Raw genomic sequence first — 20,064 nt, forward strand, 5'->3', positions numbered from 1 at the left:
TTTTCTTTCAATTCGACACCCAAAGATCTCGGCTCCGACAGTGGGATCTCAGAAACAGGTCGCAATTTTTCAGAGTCCAACTCTGTTAAAGTCGACCTCCTCCCTTCAATCATCACCGTCAGTGCCACTGTAGAAACAGAAAGCTTCAATGTTCCACCATCGTCAACATCATTCTCAGATTCCAAGAGTTCCAAAGCTTGAATTCCTAACAACTCAGCCATGGATCTCGTTTTTAGAACATGGTCTTTAGACGTCGGCCCTCTCTTCTTGCCGCCTTTCTTGTTACTCGATTCCGTTCTCACATTCTTCCGAGGTTGACCACGTCCGGCCATGGCAACAGCTTATCAATAAAAATTTTATTTGGTGTTATACTACACTTTAGTATAACACATGTGTTATATTAGCTTAGAGAAACATAATCTTTTTTTACTTACACAAAACTAGGAAAACAAATATGAAAGTTGAAGCCAAATAAGGTAACATAAATAGATTTTTATTAATTACTCAAATGTAATTACAATATTTAGTCTACTAGTCTAGGCTTAAGAAATCATATTACAACATAATTTATGCCAAATTCAGATTCCTTTATCACTAAATACAAAACAAGAAATGTATACAAAAATTAGTGAAATACATTCTTCCATTCTAAAGGCCTCAACTACAAATGTTGTCAAAAATTGCTCCAAAGAAATCATCTCAATATACCTGCACATTGTAAACAAAAAGTCCTTTTATTATTAAGAACATAAGACTTAAGCTAGTTTCCACCTGTAAGCATATAAAGTTTAAATTAAATTTGTAATAACTCCAAAACTTGACGAAACAGCAGGGTATAGCAAGATGTACTACCATGCAAAACAACGACTGAAGCAACAAAACATGAAACTTAAAACAAGGCCTAACTTCTGCCTACTAGTAAAAGCAACAATCAATAAAAGCCAAAATAATCCAAAGTTTGAAACTTTCGAACACAGTACTTCCATGTCCAAATATTTTTTCTGGTAACAGAACAAAAAAATGAGCAACCACTAGCCAAGTGAGATCAGATTCTTATATGTTTATTTTGTATCTTATAGGTACACATGTATATTATAGTGTTCAACCAAACCAATGTATATTTTGGGTGGCAAAAATCCAATTGTAAACTGCCCAACTGATCTTAGTTTTTTCTAGTGTGTAAACATGAGATTGATTACAAAGATCATGACATATATATATATATTCTCTGAGACATTTTGTGAAACAAACAATAAGTTCAAAACATCAAATATTCTTAATATTCTCTGACACATTTTGCCAAACACTTATGTGCTTTAAAAATGAAAAGCTGAGCAAAATAAAAGATTTGAAACCAAATGTCCAAATGAATCTTCTCAAGTGGGAACAAGATATTAAGCAATATATAAACCAATAACAACATCAATTACTCACAAAAATATAAAGTATAAACCCACTGCTCAATTCTATATTATCTATTTCAGCATTCAATCTTCTCAATAATAACTATTTCAGCTTTCAATCAATTCGATAATAACAAAGAAAAAGTGAATACAAAGAAAGAAGAGAGCTGACAGAACCTGTTGGAGGAGTCCCTTCCTGCGCCGCTGCAATTGGTCCGAATACAAGCGGATTTACAGAAACATAGATAACAAGATTTAAAGCATTAAAGAGATCTGCCTTTGACCAAACACCTTAACTACAACCACTATATAGCCAGAATAAACCCAGAAGAAAGACTGGTAGGAGCTATGAACTAGGCTCATGGAAATTAGGAAAGAAAATAAGAATTTAGCATCAAGCTATTAAGTTATTTTCACCCTCATCATCAAATAATAATATCAAGATTGCCAAACAGATGCATACAAAAATATCCTCTCCTGGACATGGAAATCAGATATCAATAGCAGATAGTAATACTGAGGATAGTTAAGGACAGTATGAAGCCAGAAACTATTCTCAATTTTGGGATAGTTAAGCTATAGTCTTCTTTATTTGAATTTTTGTATGTCTATCATAAACAAAGAAGAAGAATAAATCTCTCTACACTCCAGACACCAAGACTAGAGTTCAATTTCTCTCTATATGATATAGCAATATATGATCATCAACATACATACACTCCACTATTCTCCAATCACAAAACCAACCCAATATTTGGCTCAAAAAATACCTCAACTCATTTTATAATAATTAATACTTTTAAAGCATCACCTCTGCATCTCAAAAAATAAAATAAAAGACATCACCCCAGCCTCTGAATGTTGATTTCTTACAAAAATACAAACAACAAAGAAATGAAACCCAACTTTTCATTATCCTCATTCTCAAGAAAACCAATGAGAGCAAGAAAAATGATAATTATAAAATCAAGAACATAAACAATAAGTGAAAAAAGAACAAGAAAATCAAAGCCAGTAATTCCCTTTGCTCTGTCTAAAAACAAAACAAACATATAATTGATGCTTTCCAGCCACAACAATAATTCTGTAAATTTGGCTGAAATTTAAAGTTATGGAAGGATTACTGATAATAACACCAAACCACTTCAAACATCATTAAAACCAGCATCAAAAGATAATTTCTTGGTGAGATCAAACAACTTAAGATAATTCAAAAGTGGGTTCTTAGTTTTATGTTGTGATCAGATTTCAAAAATCCTACATCATTATCCATTGTCAAAACCAAGAACCACGAGTCTCCAGCAATGAAAAGAGAGACTTCATCCCCAAAATCCTCTAAAGGTACAGAACATAGTAATACAGAACAAGGTAGCATCATAAGCCTATTAATGTGAGAAATTTTAAAGTGCTAAGTTAACAAGCTGTCATGCTCTCAACTTGACATAAAAATAAGCTCACAAAAAATCACAATAAAATCCAAACTGCAAGCATTGCACACAACAAGCATAAGACTAATTCAAGTTAGATCTGAAAGAATAGAATCATTTTTGAACAATAGATAATTGAGATAATTATATGCAACTAAATACTTGGTAACATTTATAGAGGGTTTAAGGTGATAAAAATAATTTCAAAGCAATTAATGATCCGGATTTAAGACATCTCTCACATTTAATAGCAGTGAGAATAGAAATTATTTAGTCAAAACTATGAAGAGAAGATAGCGTAAAAGTGAATTACAAGTCCAGGAGACTAGATGATTTCTTAAGAGAACACACAATGAGCACCTCCATTCCTATGAGGTGTTTATCAAAATTAATAGCTACTGAAATAAAATGCAATTTAAACGTTCTTCCACATACTTTATAACATAGTTTGCCTTGACCATATTAAAGTAGAGCAGAATCATTTTAGCCACTTTAGACAAAAAAAAATCACCACATTCAACAACATACTATTAACACAACAAGAAATCAAGCAAGCATGGCACAAAAACTTGACTTAAGTCATATCATTATACATTATGAAGCAAACATCTAACCAGGTTGTAAGCAAAGACATGTCAACCAAATATTATGCTCGATGCAGTCTTAAAGCTTTCTAATGCAATGAAATTCCAGCCAACAAACTAAATTACCAATTCCCAAGATCAAGTTACTAACAATTGATTAAGACATAAAGTGATGCAACAACTACAGTATATTTTATCTTTTTCATTCTTGCTAAAATAAAATTTTATTTTTGACCAAGTAAAACAAGCTCCAAAAATTCAATAACAACAAAAATAGAAGTAGAAACTCTTCAGTTAGGTAAAATCAAGAAAATTAAAGGAGAAACTATATAATGAAAAGTAAAATCATGTTAATTTCAAGGAGAAACTATACATGACCTTGAAATTTTCATAGTATTAAATCAAAAGTGACCTTCCAATTTGAAATTCAAGTTAAAAATGCTAACCCAAATGCTGAAAAACAAAATCATATTTACAAATTAAAAAAATAAGGCTTGCTCTCTAATAAAAAATCAGTTCTATTCATACTAGTCTCAAGAATTACATGCTATAAAGTCTATTGTTTACTTGGTAAATTATTTTATTTTGAAAAATAGACCAATCATAAACTAAGCAAAGTGATAGAAGTCAAAGATAAATTAAAGCATAGTATTTACATCAAGTAATATTCGATATAAATTGTTCTTTTGTGCTATTCAAATCAGAAAGCTAATAGCCCAAAAGATAGCATTGTGTTAAACCATCAAAAAACACAAAAGAGAAACAATAAGCTAAGAGCTGAACGAAGAGAAAATTCCACTACCAAACAGAGTATCTGCTATCGCTGAATTCCAAGACCACTAACAATAGAGGTACAAAACTAAAAATTAGCTTATAGGAAAAAAAATCAAAAATAGAATAGAGCTTCTTCTATTTTTGTAAGCAATTAGTAGATTGAAGCAAACAAGGTTCAAAAATAGATCCCATTTTTTAATTATCTTTCATTCCAATACAAAATAGCAAATTAAACTCATAGACACGCTTCAACCATTATCAAATATAACCATTATTAGAAATAAGTAAGCAATCCAATTCACCAACATGCATTACAGTAGTCATTATGTATAGTAAGTACGCATATGAAACCATTAATATGTTTACCAGAAAAGCTCTAGTATGCTTTAAAATAAGTTCTACAAGCAAATAATATAATATCAAGATCCTTAAAAGAAACTAGAAGGCAACACAGAGATAGATGAAGTGAACCAGCAACAAATTTTTAGTAGTCCATATAATATATTCAAGAATTTCATTCTCTGCATTTCATGAAATCACCACAAGCATTTAAATTAAAATGTATAAAAACTCAATGGGTAGGACATTAAAAAATCTTTAGGTATAAGAAAACTCGATAAATAATTAACACAGAAAAAAGACCTTACCTTCAGCACATAGTAGGATCAAAACATTATAGCAAGCAATATAGAATGCTATTTATAAGAGTTTGAAAATACCATAGTTCATGCTTCATCATAAATTTTATGCTTTCATTGTTTTAATTAAGAAAAAGGAACTCAAATATTGTATGCATACCTGTAAAATCCAGCCACCACCCGCAAACCCATAAACAGAGTCAGCCCTAACCAAATCCCGGGAAGACCAATGACTACCGGAGTATATAGCAAAAATGCAGAAGACATTCCTCCCACCACCATCTATGAAAAAAAAAACAGTAGTCAAAATGAGTAAAATATGCAATCTTCGGATCAGACCCAAAAAATAAAATTTATGAGATTTTCAAAAGTTCAGCATACCATGGCACGGGCAGAATATGCAAAATCCGAAGCACCATAATGGAGACCATAAAAAACACAAGCTAGTGCGTTCAGAGGTTGACTAGCACTGACAAACTGTAACAGTTTTAGAGAGCGTCATTATGAAGTCTATACATGGCCAGTTACCCAAAGGAAAATGAAAAGCAATTAGACTTATGAACAACAAATATACACATACCAATACTCCAGTACCAACAATTGCTAGTACTTCAACATCCTTGGTGAACAGAGTAGCTAATGAACCAAAAGATAGACCCAAAATTGCAGACAAGGCAAGACCTGTGAGTAATCCTACCTGATAGACAGTTAAATTAAAATGTATAAAAACTCAATGGGGTAGGACATTCAAAAATCTTTAGGTACAAGAAAACTCGATAAATAATTAACACTGAAAAAAAGACCTTACCTTCAGCACATAGTGAGCAATTTCCTTCACTGTCTTATAGTCACCTTTAGACATATAACTTGCAGTCAAAGCCTACAAGTAAACAACTCATAAATCAACAGAGACAAATCATGTGCAGATGCTGACTAGGCAGAGAGAAATTTCAACAGATTTAAAACTAAAGTATCCCTCTATTATTGACCAGTATGAGCAAAAAAAAAAAAACAATAATAATAAGCAGAACTTTGCCAAAACTAGTGGTCCAAAACAAGGGCAACTTTAGTAGGATCAAAACATTATAGCAAGCAATATAAGTCAAAGAAAGAGATAATACTTGTGCAGATGCACCCAGGGCATCAACCAGAAGCGAAACAACCAACCATACTTGTATGCATATCTGATGAGCAGCCATTGTAACCGGGCCTTGACGAGCAGCCATTGATGTCCCCAAAGTCATGGTTGTTAGAACAGCAAGAGTTCTTCCAAGAAGAAAACCACCTATAACATCCCAAAATATATGAAAGAATCAAATAAAAATATAACACCTTAGTTATAACACGCAAAGAAAAAGGTCAACATGTCTAAAATAGAGAAACAGGTAATATTTTTGCTAAAGAAAAGTAAACTAAAAAACAGAACATACTATATATCAACTGACTGGCTATGCTTCAGTCAAATTATAAGACAAGAAAGCATCTTCATACAAAAGAGGGAAGTTCAATAACATAAGGATTATTTTTATTTTTTAATATTTTAAGAAAAAAAATGAAAAACAAAACCAAATTTACCAGATTTTATGTATCCTCCAAATTGTAATGATCCCATCTTTGGAGACAGTAGTATTGCTCTCTTATTTAGAAACCATAGCATTAAGAAGGTGACAACATATCTGAAATATAAACATTCGAGCAAGATCTTATGTCAAGGGATTATCACAGCAAAAACTAAAGAAAATTTGCAATGCTAGTCAAAGAACACGTACTGAGACACAACTGTGGAAATTGCTGCACCAGTTGCACCCATTTGGAAAGAATACATAAGTATGGGAAACAAAATCACAGCTACAAGATTCCCAATACCTGCATACACAGCACCACATGAATTGACAAGAAGAGTGGTTCAACTTTGAAGAAATGGAAAAGAACACAAGGACAACAAATTGAAGACAAAATATATGATTTTCAATAGTTCTGTCAAATTGAATGGTTTATGAAATCTAAAATACAAATTACACTAAGTAAAATGAAGCAGCTACTTGATGAAATTTCTGTAATGATTTGCAGAAATTACAAGCAAGCAATTCAAATATACCTGAACAAAAATTAGCTTAGAGAGGTGGGACTTTCCTTCAGCTACTCTTTGATACCCTAAAATTCAAATTCAAATAAAAAAAAAACTTACATTAGAACCAAAGTCGGGTCTAATGAGGTAGAACAAAAGAGATTAAATCAGACTAAAAACTGAAATGAAAATTGAATTGAATCGAAATAGGAGATGAAACTCACTAGATTCAACGATCATGCGGTAGGAGAAATCGAAACCGTTCGTTCCAGTAGGCCTTCCATATGTGGATTTTCTCTGCTGCATCTTTTCTTCTTCTTTTTCTCGGCTATGGACAAAGGGCTTTAGCTTAAAAAACTTGCAAAATTTTGGACAGATCCCTAAATTATTATTATTATTATTAAGAAATTTTAAATTACTTCACTGTGATCATATAACACAGTTCAAGGAAACAAGGGATAGCGATGAATCACAAACAAAATGTCGTAAGGAAAATGAAAAGAACCTTTCATCTTCTCCTCAACGGCGTAAGCTTGGTGGTGGCCCGCGAATGGAAGTCGCACTGGGTCGAAGGCACGCAGAGGTGGGCTCGCACCTGGGGTCACTTGGTTTGGGGGTTGGGTTCACGGGTGCTTGAGATTTGGAGCTTGGCTCGGAGAAAAATGGCTGTGAGGATGGTGGTTAGGTGGTCGGATCTGAGGATGATGGTGGTTACGGGAGTGCGGCTAGGGCAAAGGGAAGAGAGAGACGAGAAGGAGAAGGGGAAAAAAGGTATGAGAATTGGGTCTCTCTCGGGTCTCGCAAATTTTTAGGTCACAAATGAAAAAAAATCTAAGTGGCGTGGGATGGTGTATTATTACCGCCTTTTTTTTTCTTTTCACAAAGTGGCCCATTATAGTGCTCTAGTATAACACTTTTTTATTAGTATTATATTCATGTATTATGGAAATGAGTATTTGGTGTAGTGCGAGTAGAATGAAAATGAATCACTATCCCACAATTTCTTAAAAAATATTTAAAAATATATATTTATTAATAATTACAAAAGACTATGCGCAGTTATATTTTCTAGTTTATTTATAAATTAACAATTAGAGTTACTTGTTTAAGTAAACGGGGTTCATTTCTTTTAATTCAAAGTATGCATTATTATGCATAGTTGAGTGAACGTAATAACTAATCCATTAAAATATTCTCTAAAAAGAACATCACCTATAATAATAATAATAATAATAATAATATGATAACCAAGAAATTAATAATAGCATAAAAGGACGTACCAACCTATTCTCAGGAGAATCACTTTGCTGAAGAGTCTCAAGTAGGACTCTGTAATAACCTTCTTTAATAAAGGGTCATTCATCGTCTCCTCCATGAACATTCACAAGTTCCTTGACAGTTCACCAACACATATGAGACGGAGAGCAACCTCGCACTTGGCTGTTAAGGGTGTCCCACATAAAAAGTGGTAGACAAATTCAACTACTTAATTATAAGAATATGAGTTACCTATTTCTTATTGACAACGAGCTGATGAGGAATGGGAGAACAAGAGGGACAGAGAAAGGCTTCAAGTATTATTGCCACGAAATACACAAGAACATACGAAAATTCCTGATAAAAATTAGTTGCTTTGAAAAAATATCCAAAAATATATGAAAGCGAACGTAACAATTTGAGGGTCCAGCACGTTGCAAAAGAAGAATAAAGAAAAAACTAGGGATTCAGGTCGAAATAAAGCCGCCGTCGACTTCCAAGTTATGACCAGTGATGAACTCAGATTCATCACTTGCAAGAAACAAAACAGCATCTGCCACATGTCGCGTCTTCAACACCACTCCTTTCAAACTCGAAAATGTCTCATTTTCTCTCTCAAGCTCTTCCGCCTCCATCCTACTGGCAACACATGAGAGCGGAGTTGCCAGTGCGCTTGGAGAGACACAATTCACCCTAATGCCGTGCTCCCCGAGTTGCAAGCTCGCCGAACGAACCAGCCCCAGGACGGCATGCTTCGACATACAGTAATCGGTGAACCTCCTCCTCCCACGAATGGCCACCGCGCTCCCCATGCAAACAATACTTCCTCTCACATGTTGCTCCATCATCACGCGAGCCGCATGCTTCACGCACGTTGCTACTCCTCGGGTGTTGACTGCCAGCACCCGGTCGAAAGTTGAGAGATCGAGCTCCAACACGGTTTGTGGTGGACGACTACATATTCCAGCATTGCAAAACATGATGTCTAGACGGTGGTACTTTTGGACCGTCCATTCAACCGTAAATTTGACTTGTTCTTCCTTAGTGACATCACAATGCACGTAACTGCACCTACTAACGTCGATTGATTCAGCGACTTGGCGTCCAAGTTCATCTTGGATGTCAGCGATGACCACCACAGCACCATGATCGACAAATAATTGTGCAGTTGCCTTGCCAATGCCACTGGCGCCGCCGGTGATTATGGCTACTTTGCCATATAATTTGGGTTTGGGAGATTGATTGGTTGTGGTTGACATATTATTGCTTGATTGAGACCAAATTACCACTAGGTATAGTATAATGCTTTATACACAATTGTATGGATATAAATAATGCCATTATTTGGGTGGTTGTAGGTACTTCAATTATTGCATGGAATCTTTATTTTATTTTTTTCCACGTGACTATAAATTCAGGACTGAAATCGCCTGTCCCAAATTACCGTCACTTCCATATAAAACAGCCACGTGTCCTCTATAATCCTTACAAACTAAGTCATGTGTTGGAGAAGATAGGGGCGTTCATATAAACCGCAACCCGTGACCCGTGATTTGGAACCAAATCGCACTGCACCAAACCGCCAAAAATTGTAACCGGTGAAACTGTTTTCAATGGTTCGGTTTTAACTGGACCGCTCAACTTTAATAGTTTGGTTACGATTTCTAATTTTTTAAAAACAATTAAACCGGACCGCCGGACCGGATCGTGATTTTTTCTAAAAAAATAGTTTTTAGAAATGATGGTTCAAAGATTTGAACCCCTACACTTAAGTTAATATAAAATCTACTAAACCATTCAAGCCAAACAATTTAATTGTTTAAGATATATTTTTAGTAGTATTTAATACATACACAAGTTTCCAAAACTAAAAAAAAAAATGTAAAGTCTCACATTGTTTAGAAAGTAAACATTTCTTTTTCTCACTTCTATAAAATAATTCAAAATACTTACACTTACAACAACAAACAAAATAAGTTTCTTGTAGACTTTTATGATCTTAAAAGTAAAGCTAAAATTATTATTATTATTTAAATACAATTATTTAGTTAATTATTTTATAATAAAAAAAGTTTAAAATTTTAATAATTTGGTTATATGGTTAAAACCAAACCAAACCGCACCAAACCGTTTATTTAAGGTTTGGTTTTTTAACTTTAATGGTTTGATTTCAAAATTATTCTAAACCGCACCAAATCAAACCGTGTACACTCCTAGGAGAAGATGAAAGAACTGCAGCCTATTTTTTCAGTGCATAGTGCACAAATTTTTTGAAACTCTCATTGGTTCTTTTTTTGCAGTGGGACCCAAATTACCTGGAGCTTGAATAATAATAATAATAATAATAATAATAATAATGAGAGTAAATAATTCAGTGTTTTCGAAATATTACTTTTTTATACTCATTTTTTTTGTGGTGTATATAGTCAATGTTTTCAAGATGTTACATTTTATATTAAAAAAAATTTGCGGTAAATATATCTAATGTTCTTAAAATATTGTACTTTTACACTTATTTTTTAAAATTATTTTGATAAATAATAAGAAAGTAAAGAAAAAAATATAAAAATATAGTTATTTTTAAAATTTTAAATTATTTTCACTTTCAAAATAAAAAAAATTAAATTTAGTAAAATTAATCAAAATAATAAAACTTATATTTTGCCTTTACTTTTTTTTTAAAAAAAAAACTTATATTTTAAATTGATGAAAATATAATTTTTTTTAATTATTTTAATTTTTTTTATTAATTTTAATGATACATTTATTAATGTTTAATTTAAAATAGTTATTTTGAGAAAGAATAAGAAAGAGAAAATAATTTAAAATTTTAAAAATAATTAAAATCCTATATTTTTCCTTCATTTTCTTATTATTTATCAAAATAATAATAAAAAAATAGGTATAGAAGTGCCAAAAAAATATTAAGTATATTTACTACCAAAAAAAGTTTGGGTATAAAAGTGCAACATTTTGAAGATATTGAGTATATTTACCGTAAAAAAAATTGGGTATAAAAATACAACTTTTTAAAAATATTAAATATTTTAGCCGTTATTTACTCTAATAATAATAATAATAATAATATATTTTTCTCTATATTAGACGACCATTGTATGAGAGGGAAGGCTCATGTTGTATTTGGCCATTTTTTCTTTTTCAAAATGGGTTTATTTTATTCGTGCAACATGGTTTTTGTTTTATTTGAAATGATACTGCAACAAAATAGGGGTTTTATAATTTTATTTGGGAGACATTGAAAGTTTACAATGTTTTCCAATTGAGGAGATGTTGTAGGCGGGGTCATTGTAGGTATATGTCTCACGCCTCCCACTAGGAGACATGGGAAGTCTCTCATTTCTACCAATGAGAGACATTGAAAGTCTCCCAGATTTAAAAAAAAAATTATAATTAATATTATTTTAATTTGATTTAATAATTAATTAAATTGAAATTATTTTAATATTAATTTAATAATTAATTAAATTAAAATTATTAAATCAAATTAAAATAATATTAATTATTTCAATATTCATTTAATAATTAATTAAATTGAAATTATTTTAATATTAATTAAATATCACTAAATATCTAGCAATATATATGTAACGCCCTACTTCCTTAGAGCCGTTACTACGTGAGTTTAAAAAAAACGTGCTTTCAACTCGCTAATCGAGGTTTTAAGTCAAACAGTGTAATTAAGCCATAAACAAAGGAAATACTTGAAAAATAGTAATTTCCATAGAAAATTATAAAAGTATTACACTTGGGATCTCAAAATACAGTTTAGAAATATTTACAACATATAAACTGAACCAAGTCGGCTAGACGACAAAATCTAGGTTTATTTACAAGCATCTCCCAAAATCCTCTGGCTGTGGCAGCCAGGCTGGCAGAACATGTACACGCCGCCTCACGCCTGCTGTACTCATGGTTGGTTGATCTTCTCTTTACCCATACCTGCACCACAGAGCATCTGTGAGCCGAAGCCCAGCAAGATAACCCACAAACAGATAACATATGCAACACATATATCAAGCATACAAAGAGGCCACCAATGGCTAAACACATACGACCTAGCTGTCCCAGGCGTTTACCAAGCCCTGGGTTTGCGGACCACGTCGTGAGGATATCCCAGGTATCCTTCTAGGGACTCGCCCTGGCAACTCGCACTCCACGTGCTCAATGCTGCTCCTGGCCCCTTGCCGTTCTCGGCCTTGCACTCAACGTGCCCATTGCCGTTCCCGGCCCTTCGCCGTTCTCGGTCTACACCGTTCCCGGCTCAAGCCGACCATTCACATCATAATAAACATAGTATAACAAGCAAGTATCGAATTCTAGCATAATCAGATAAAGGGCTACGCCCCGCAGTTCTATCATATTGGGCTCGGCCCTGCATATCAATTCTATTCAAACACATTGGGCTCAGCCCTGCACACAAGCTCTATGGGAACAACGGTTCTCTTACCTGAGTTCCGAGCTTTCTGAGCACCGATGCCCCGAGCACAGTCCTCTAATGTTAGCCTCGTCGAAACCCTAGTCACAACACATTAACAATGTCCATCCATCACATTATAATCCAATAAATAACTTAGAGCCATAACCCTAACCTCTGGGTCCTTGAATTCTAACTCTGACAATCTGCTATCTGATCGTGAGAAGGAATGTAGCGAATTTCCAATTGTTTCTCCAAGACTTTATCTCTGACAAAATGCACATCTAATTCAATGTGTTTTGTCCGAGCATGATAGACGGGGTTAGCAGCCAGTGCACTTGCACTCATATTATCACACCAAAGTACTGAAACAGCAGACAGTTTGAAATTCATTTCCTTCAACAATTCTTGAATCCATGTTACTTCGGCTGTCAAGTGAGCAACAGCTCGATATTCCGATTTCGTACTAGAACGAGCTACCACCGTTTGCTTCTTTGAGGACCAAGAAATTAGAGAGTCCCCCAAAAATACACAATAGCCAGCAATGGATCTTCGGTCATTTGGACAACACGCCCAGTCCGCGTCGGAGAAGCCTATGAGTGTCAGCCTATCACTTGGTGAGATATGTAGACCGTGGTGGATTGACCCTTTCAAATATCTCAACACCCGTTTAGTTGCATTCCAGTGAGTATCAGTTGGGCACTTTAAAAACTGGCTGTGCTTATTAACTGCAAAAGATATGTCTGGACGAGTGTGACTCAAATACTGAAGGGCCCCGATAATGCTTCTGTAATGAGAGGGTTCTGTCATGGGTTTTCCATCATTTATGGACAGTTGTTTGTTGGCTATCATTGGAGTGGGACACGGTTTCGAGTTTAGCATGTTTGCCCTTTGCAGAAGTTCAGTGATATATTTTCTCTGAGATAAGTATAGCCCTGTATCATTTCTGAACACTTCTATGCCGAGAAAGAAATGCAGAGCTCCAAGATCTTTGAGAGAGAACATCTTGTCCAGCTGAGTGATAAATGCTTGAAGTTCCCTTGAACAGCTTCCCGTAACTATGATATCATCAACGTATATGAGGGCCATAATGACATATTTTGGGTGCTTCAACATGAAGAAGGAAGAGTCAGCCTTTGAATTTGTGAATTTCCAGTGCAGTAATGTAGTTTTGAGTCTGTCATACCAAGCCCTTAGGGCTTGTTTTAGTCCGTATATAGATTTCTGCAATTTGCAGACATGATGTGGTTGTGTTGGATCTTCGAAACCTTGAGGTTGAACCATATAGACGTCTTCATCAAGTGTACCATTGAGGAATGCGTTATTAATGTCAAGCTGACGAATTTCCCAATTGAACGCAACTGCTATAGTGAGGACAACACGGACTGTGGAAGCTTTGATTACAGGACTGAATGTCTCTCCAAAATCCACCCCAGGACGTTGATGAAATCCTTTAGCCACCAAGCGAGCCTTAAAGCGCTAGAAAGACCCATCGGCATTATACTTGTGTTTGAACACCCATTTTTTGCCGACAACATTATATGAAGGAGAAGGAGGAACAAGAAACCATGTGTTATTTCGTTTCAAGGCTGACAATTCATCATCCATAGCTGCGTGCCACCCCTCATGTTGAAGTGCATCTTGCACAGTGAGAGGTTCATGAAGATCAAGATCAAGATCAAACTTGGACTGCCCTGTGAATACTCGTGGCTTAAAAATACCAGCCTTGCCACGAGTGATCATGTGATGAGTTGGAGCTTTAGTGCACTGAGGAGTCGGTACAGGACTGGTTTCGTGAGAGGATACATGCTGGGGTGAAATAGATGACTGATCTTCTTGATCTGACTGATGATCACTTGGAGATAGTGCTGTACTGTCTTGATGATTATCAACAAAATCATCCACATTAGGCATAACTAAAACAGGAGAGCCAAATTCAGAGTGACAAGGAGGTACCTGATCCGATTGGGCAGCCGCTTGGGGAGATGATTTTGTGGTGGACTGATTTGTCATGGATATAGATGGAAGATTGAGCCATGAGTGTGGAGTAGAGAGTGTAATTTCTTTTTCTGATGTATAATTATTGAAGAAACCAGTATGACATGGGAACTCCTTTTCATTAAAAACCACATGTCTTGTAATGTAACTTCTACCATGTGGGCTAAGACATTTATAGCCTTTGTGAAATTCACTATACCCCAGATTGATGCACTTAATGGAATGGAATTGAAACTTGTGGGTTTGATATGTTCGAAGACAAGGAAAGCAGGCTATGCCAAAAGTTTTGAGAAAATTATAATCTGGACTTTTATGGAAGGCGACTGTATAAGGGGATTTGTGATGAAGCATGGCAGTAGGTAGTCGATTTATAAGATAGACGGTTGTTGTAAAAGCATCAGACCAGTATTTGAGGGGCATGGCAGCTTGTGCGAGAAGAGTAAGTCCCATCTCGACAATATGGCGGTGTTTTCGCTCAGCTCTTCCATTTTGTTCAGAGGTGTGAGGACAAGAGTGTTCAAAGATTATGCCACTGTGATGAACTAGATTAGAAAAAGCTTGGAATTCTCCTCCCCAATCGGTTCTAAGCCTCTTAATTTTCCTATCAAATTGTGTCTCAGCCATTGTTTTGAATCGTGTGAACTCTTCTAATGCATCATTTTTATTTTTGAGGGGATATAACCAGGTGTACCTACTGAAATCATCAAGAAAATGGATGTAATATTTAAAGTTTGTGTGTGATGCTATAGGGGCTGGTCCCCAAAGATCCGTATGGACTAAATCTAGAATAGCCGTGGCTCTAGATGTGGATTTGGTAAAGGGAAGTGCATGGGATTTGCCATATTGACAAGCATCACAGAAACTTAGATTTTCATTGATAGGAATTTTTACATTTGACATTTTTAGAACTTAATTTAAAACATTGGTAGAAGGATGTCCTAATCGTCTATGCCAGATGTCTCTTAGGGAATTTGTAAAAACTTGACTGGTTTGAGAGGAGTTGAAAGCAGCGGCTGTGAACGGTGAGTGATGATTTGGTGGTTGTGTGGTGGTCCATGGATTTAACTGATAGAGGCCATCTTTAACTGTCCCTTGCAGAATCACCTTCCCTGTGGGCTGTTCCTTCACACAACAAGAATCAGAGAAAAACTCTATTGAGACATTGTTATCGGCAGTCAGCTTGGAGACACTAATTAAATTTTTTGAAATAGCAGGAACTTGTAACACATTATGCAGCAACATAGGTTTTTCAATCGCTGAATTAATAAAGCTAATGCCAACATGAGAGATAGGAAGCTTACTACCATCACCGATTGTTATTTGTTCCTTACCCCTATACTCAGTCTTGTTTTGAACTTTGTTTGGGTCTGCTGTAAGGTGATTGCTAGCACCACTATCTGCATACCAGCTGTCATCCTGTAGCATCTCAGGTGTGGCTATTAGTGCTGAGTATTGTTTGTCTTGGCTTCCTTCAGTATTTGGTAAATGACCCATATATGTTTCATCATATCGATTATAGCAGATTGCTGTTGAATGTCCATATTTTCCACACACTTGACAAGTGGGTTTGGAACCACTAGCTCTTCCTCCTCGGCCTCGACCACCCCTGAAATGTCCACCTCTTGAGTTTCCAGTAACACGGTGCTGACTGGTTCTTCCTTGCTGGTTCGAATTACCTCTGCGTGACACACCAGAGTAGTTGTGACTGTGAGAGCTGAAGGGTTTCTGAGCATAATTGACAGTAGGACTGTGGATTTGTTTGCTGCCGTTAGTGATTAAATTAAGTCTCTCCAGTCGTCCATCAAAACTAAGAAGAATATTCTGAAGTTGCTGCCAAGTAGTATGTTCTCGAGCCTCAATGAGCACAACAATTGAAAGGTATTTTGCATCCAACCCAGACAAAACGTTAGAAATTAAATGTTGCTCGGGGTAAGGGTCACCTGCTAATGCCAAAGAATCTGCCCATATTCTTTTCTGCTTTAAGTAATCAGTCATCGTCTGTGATCCTTTGCGAGTGGTCTGAATCTTTGTTCTGATTTCATCCATGTTGGCTCTAGAATGCGCACGATAGAGTTCTTCGAGGGCATTCCAAAGTTTAGTGGCAGATTGACAGCCCATTACTTCTGCTACGATTCCTTCGGTCATGGATCCGTAGAGCCATCCCATCAGAAGTTGATCGTGGATTAACCATGCTTCGTACTCTGGATTAGGCTCCATTGTTGGCTGTGAAGTATCATCTATGTTGGCACTAGACAGACCATTGACTGGTCGAAACTCTGGTGGAGATGTACGGGTCCCATTGAGATATCCTTCTAGCCGATGACCTCTGATGATGGTTGTAACCATTGTCTTCCACAATGGGGAATTATTGCGATCCAGTTTTAGGGAGAACGGCTGGCTCAATGTGTTGCTAAATGGGTTTGCATTTGGTGAAGGAAGAAAAGTCGATGGTGCTGTAACCGTGGCAGCATTTGGAGCTGACTGATTCTGTCCATGAGTAGGGGTTTGAGGCTATGTTTGGGAGGTCTGATCTTGGGGTGTCGACATGGCGCAAGCCTGTTTGGCTCTGATACCAAGTAAAATTTCTTAATAGACTCAGGGATTATGAAATCAGCTCAAAAACTTAGCTGAGGTATTGCATATTCATTTATAAGGGCACCGAAGGTACAGAGTATTACAGTGTGCTATTACACAGAAAAACAAATAGAGAATCTTTACAGTTACAAAAAGGAATAATACAAATCCCTATGCTAACAAAATAGTGGGACAGCTGGTAGAGAATTTGTTAATGTGCTGACGTATTCCAACCGAATTGGAGAGGAAGAATCAATTACTAACGAGGCCCCTGTATATTCATCTCATGACAATATTGGCTGGTGGAGTAGAATGATTTTAACCTTTGAACCACCTAAAAAATGTGATTGTGTCACCAGTCCATTTACAAAGATCATTCATCTATTTCGGTTCAACATAAACACTAATCCCTTCCTCTTATTTTCTTAATTACCTGTTGGCGAAGAACCGCGTCAACATAACCTTTTTCCAAAACTTGAGATCCACGAGTTAATTTTTAAAAATAAATGTTTCAATGGGTAATCAACTAAAATACAAGGTTCAAAATGACGTGAACCCTTACAGAAAACAAAAATTATATAAATATATAATTTAATTTTTATACGAAGTTTGAACCTTTTAAATAAATACATGGTCTAAAGGTTCATTTTTCGAAATAAAAGATCAAAATGGGTGATCGGCAAAAATACATTATTAAAATAATCAATATATCAATTCCAATTTTTAACATTTTGACAAAACACGAGATCTAAAAGTTAATTTTTAAAATAAATGCTTCAAACAGGTAATCGGCCAAAATAAGTCTTACACAAAACATAAATTTTCTTATACATAATTTAGACTTTTATAAAATAAAAATCAGGCAAAACGTATAATAATAATAATAATAATAAGAATAATAATAATAATAAATAAAAACATATGTACAACAAACTTTTTGAACTTTGTTTTCGGTACTTTAATTTGTCATAATTTTTAAAAAACCTACACGAGGTTCGCTATACAATGAACAGTAAACACCATCATGAAAAAAAATATGGTGAAGATGTGCCTTCACGTGTCCATATAAAAATCATATTGTACGGGTAGAATGTGAATGAATCACTATCCCACAATTTCTTAAAAAGTATTTAAAAATATATATTTATTAATAATTACAAAATACCACGTGCGGTTATGTTTTCTAGTTTATTTATAAATTAACAATTAGAGTTACTTGTTTAAGCTAAACGGGGTCCATTTCTTTTAATTCAAAATATGCATTATTATGTATAGTTGAGTGAACGTAATAACTAATCCATTAAAATATTCTCTAAAAAGAACATCACCTATAATAATAATAATAATATGATAACCAAGAAATTAATAATAGCATAAAAGTACGTACCAACCTATTCTCAGGAAAATCACTTTGCTGCTTCTCAAGAAGAGTCTCAAGTAGGACTCTGTAATAACCTTCTTTAATAAAGGGTCATTCATCGTCTCCTCCATGAACATTCACAAGTTCCTTGACAGTTCACCAACACATATTACTTCTGAGGATGAGACGGAGAGCAACCTCGCACTTGGCTGTTAAGGGTGTCCCACATAGAAAGTGGTAGACAAATTCAACTATTTAATTATAAGAATATGAGTTATCCTATTTCTTATTGACAACGAGCTGATGAGGAATGGGAGAACAAGAGGGACAGAGAAAGGCTTCAAGTATTATTGCCACGAAATACACAAGAACATACGAAAATTCCTGATAAAAATTAGTTGCTTTGAAAAAATATCCAAAAATATATGAAAGCGAACGTAACAATTTGAGGGTCCAGCACGTTGCAAAAGAAGAATAAAGAAAAAACTAGGGATTCAGGTCGAAATAAAGCCGCCGTCGACTTCCAAGTTATGACCAGTGATGAACTCAGATTCATCACTTGCAAGAAACAAAACAGCATCTGCCACATGTCGCGTCTTCAACACCACTCCTTTCAAACTCGAAAATGTCTCATTTTCTCTCTCAAGCTCTTCCGCCTCCATCCTACTGGCAACACATGAGAGCGGAGTTGCCAGTGCGCTTGGAGAGACACAATTCACCCTAATGCCGTGCTCCCCGAGTTGCAAGCTCGCCGAACGAACCAGCCCCAGGACGGCATGCTTCGACATACAGTAATCGGTGAACCTCCTCCTCCCACGAATGGCCACCGCGCTCCCCATGCAAACAATACTTCCTCTCACATGTTGCTCCATCATCACGCGAGCCGCATGCTTCACGCACGTTGCTACTCCTCGGGTGTTGACTGCCAGCACCCGGTCGAAAGTTGAGAGATCGAGCTCCAACACGGTTTGTGGTGGACGACTACATATTCCAGCATTGCAAAACATGATGTCTAGACGGTGGTACTTTTGGACCGTCCATTCAACCGTAAATTTGACTTGTTCTTCCTTAGTGACATCACAATGCACGTAACTGCACCTACTAACGTCGATTGATTCAGCGACTTGGCGTCCAAGTTCATCTTGGATGTCAGCGATGACCACCACAGCACCATGATCGACAAATAATTGTGCAGTTGCCTTGCCAATGCCACTGGCGCCGCCGGTGATTATGGCTACTTTGCCATATAATTTGGGTTTGGGAGATTGATTGGTCGTGGTTGACATATTATTGCTTGATTGAGACTAAATTACCACTAGGTATAGTATAATGCTTTATACACAATTGTATGGATATAAATAATAGCCATTATTTGGGTGGTTGTAGGTACTTCAATTATTGCATGGAGTCTTTATTTATTTATTTTTCCACGTGACTATAAATTCAGGACTGAAATCGCCTGTCCCAAATTACCGTCCCTTCCATATAAAACAGCCACGTGTCCTCTATAATCCTTACAAACTAAGTATGTGTTGGAGAAGACAGG

At 35.6% G+C, this 20,064-nt stretch overlaps 3 protein-coding genes across 9 annotated transcripts; all 3 read right to left on the minus strand.

The window, feature by feature from the left end:
• Positions 1-472: 472 nt before the first annotated feature.
• On the minus strand, positions 473-8,539 carry LOC133798711 (protein DETOXIFICATION 45, chloroplastic-like). Of its 7 annotated transcripts, none has more exons than XM_062237159.1 (13): positions 8,404-8,539; positions 8,179-8,285; positions 7,119-7,222; positions 6,925-6,980; positions 6,596-6,692; positions 6,402-6,502; positions 5,948-6,111; positions 5,635-5,706; positions 5,407-5,523; positions 5,208-5,303; positions 4,987-5,108; positions 1,581-1,607; positions 473-708 (listed from the first exon to the last, which is right to left on the minus strand). In XM_062237159.1, exons 5-13 carry the CDS (start codon positions 6,649-6,651, stop codon positions 579-581), a joined length of 885 nt encoding a protein of 294 aa, XP_062093143.1. In that variant the 5' UTR covers positions 6,652-6,692; positions 6,925-6,980; positions 7,119-7,222; positions 8,179-8,285; positions 8,404-8,539; the 3' UTR covers positions 473-578. The 7 variants fall into 7 exon arrangements, with proteins under 7 accessions (XP_062093143.1, XP_062093145.1, XP_062093144.1 ...); XM_062237161.1 differs by having other exon boundaries at positions 8,175-8,285; XM_062237160.1 differs by having other exon boundaries at positions 7,400-8,285.
• Positions 8,451-9,438, minus strand: LOC133798712 ((-)-isopiperitenol/(-)-carveol dehydrogenase, mitochondrial-like). Its single transcript, XM_062237164.1, has one exon. It carries the CDS (start codon positions 9,408-9,410, stop codon positions 8,619-8,621), a length of 792 nt encoding a protein of 263 aa, XP_062093148.1. The 5' UTR covers positions 9,411-9,438; the 3' UTR covers positions 8,451-8,618.
• Positions 9,439-18,844: 9,406 nt separating this feature from the next.
• Positions 18,845-19,844, minus strand: LOC133798713 ((-)-isopiperitenol/(-)-carveol dehydrogenase, mitochondrial-like). The gene has a single exon (XM_062237165.1). It carries the CDS (start codon positions 19,802-19,804, stop codon positions 19,013-19,015), a length of 792 nt encoding a protein of 263 aa, XP_062093149.1. The 5' UTR covers positions 19,805-19,844; the 3' UTR covers positions 18,845-19,012.
• Positions 19,845-20,064: the final 220 nt, after the last annotated feature.

The sequence above is a fragment of the Humulus lupulus genome, chromosome 8 (assembly GCF_963169125.1).
Source record: "Humulus lupulus chromosome 8, drHumLupu1.1, whole genome shotgun sequence".
Classification (NCBI taxonomy): domain Eukaryota; kingdom Viridiplantae; phylum Streptophyta; class Magnoliopsida; order Rosales; family Cannabaceae; genus Humulus; species Humulus lupulus.

What these genes read in the sequence shown, in the direction of transcription:
- LOC133798711 (XM_062237159.1), bottom strand. Translation starts at nt 6,651, where the DNA reads ATGTATTCTTTCCAAATGGGTGCAACTGGTGCAGCAATTTCCACAGTT. An exon ending in CCCTGGGTGCATCTGCACAA is followed by an intron (nt 5,707 to 5,947) that starts GTATTATCTCTT and finishes GTTTACTTGTAG; the next exon opens with GCTTTGACTGCAAGTTATAT. An exon ending in TTGCTCACTATGTGCTGAAG is followed by an intron (nt 5,524 to 5,634) that starts GTAAGGTCTTTT and finishes ACTGTCTATCAG; the next exon opens with GTAGGATTACTCACAGGTCT.
- LOC133798712 (XM_062237164.1), bottom strand. Translation starts at nt 9,410, where the DNA reads ATGTCAACCACAACCAATCAATCTCCCAAACCCAAATTATATGGCAAA.
- LOC133798713 (XM_062237165.1), bottom strand. Translation starts at nt 19,804, where the DNA reads ATGTCAACCACGACCAATCAATCTCCCAAACCCAAATTATATGGCAAA.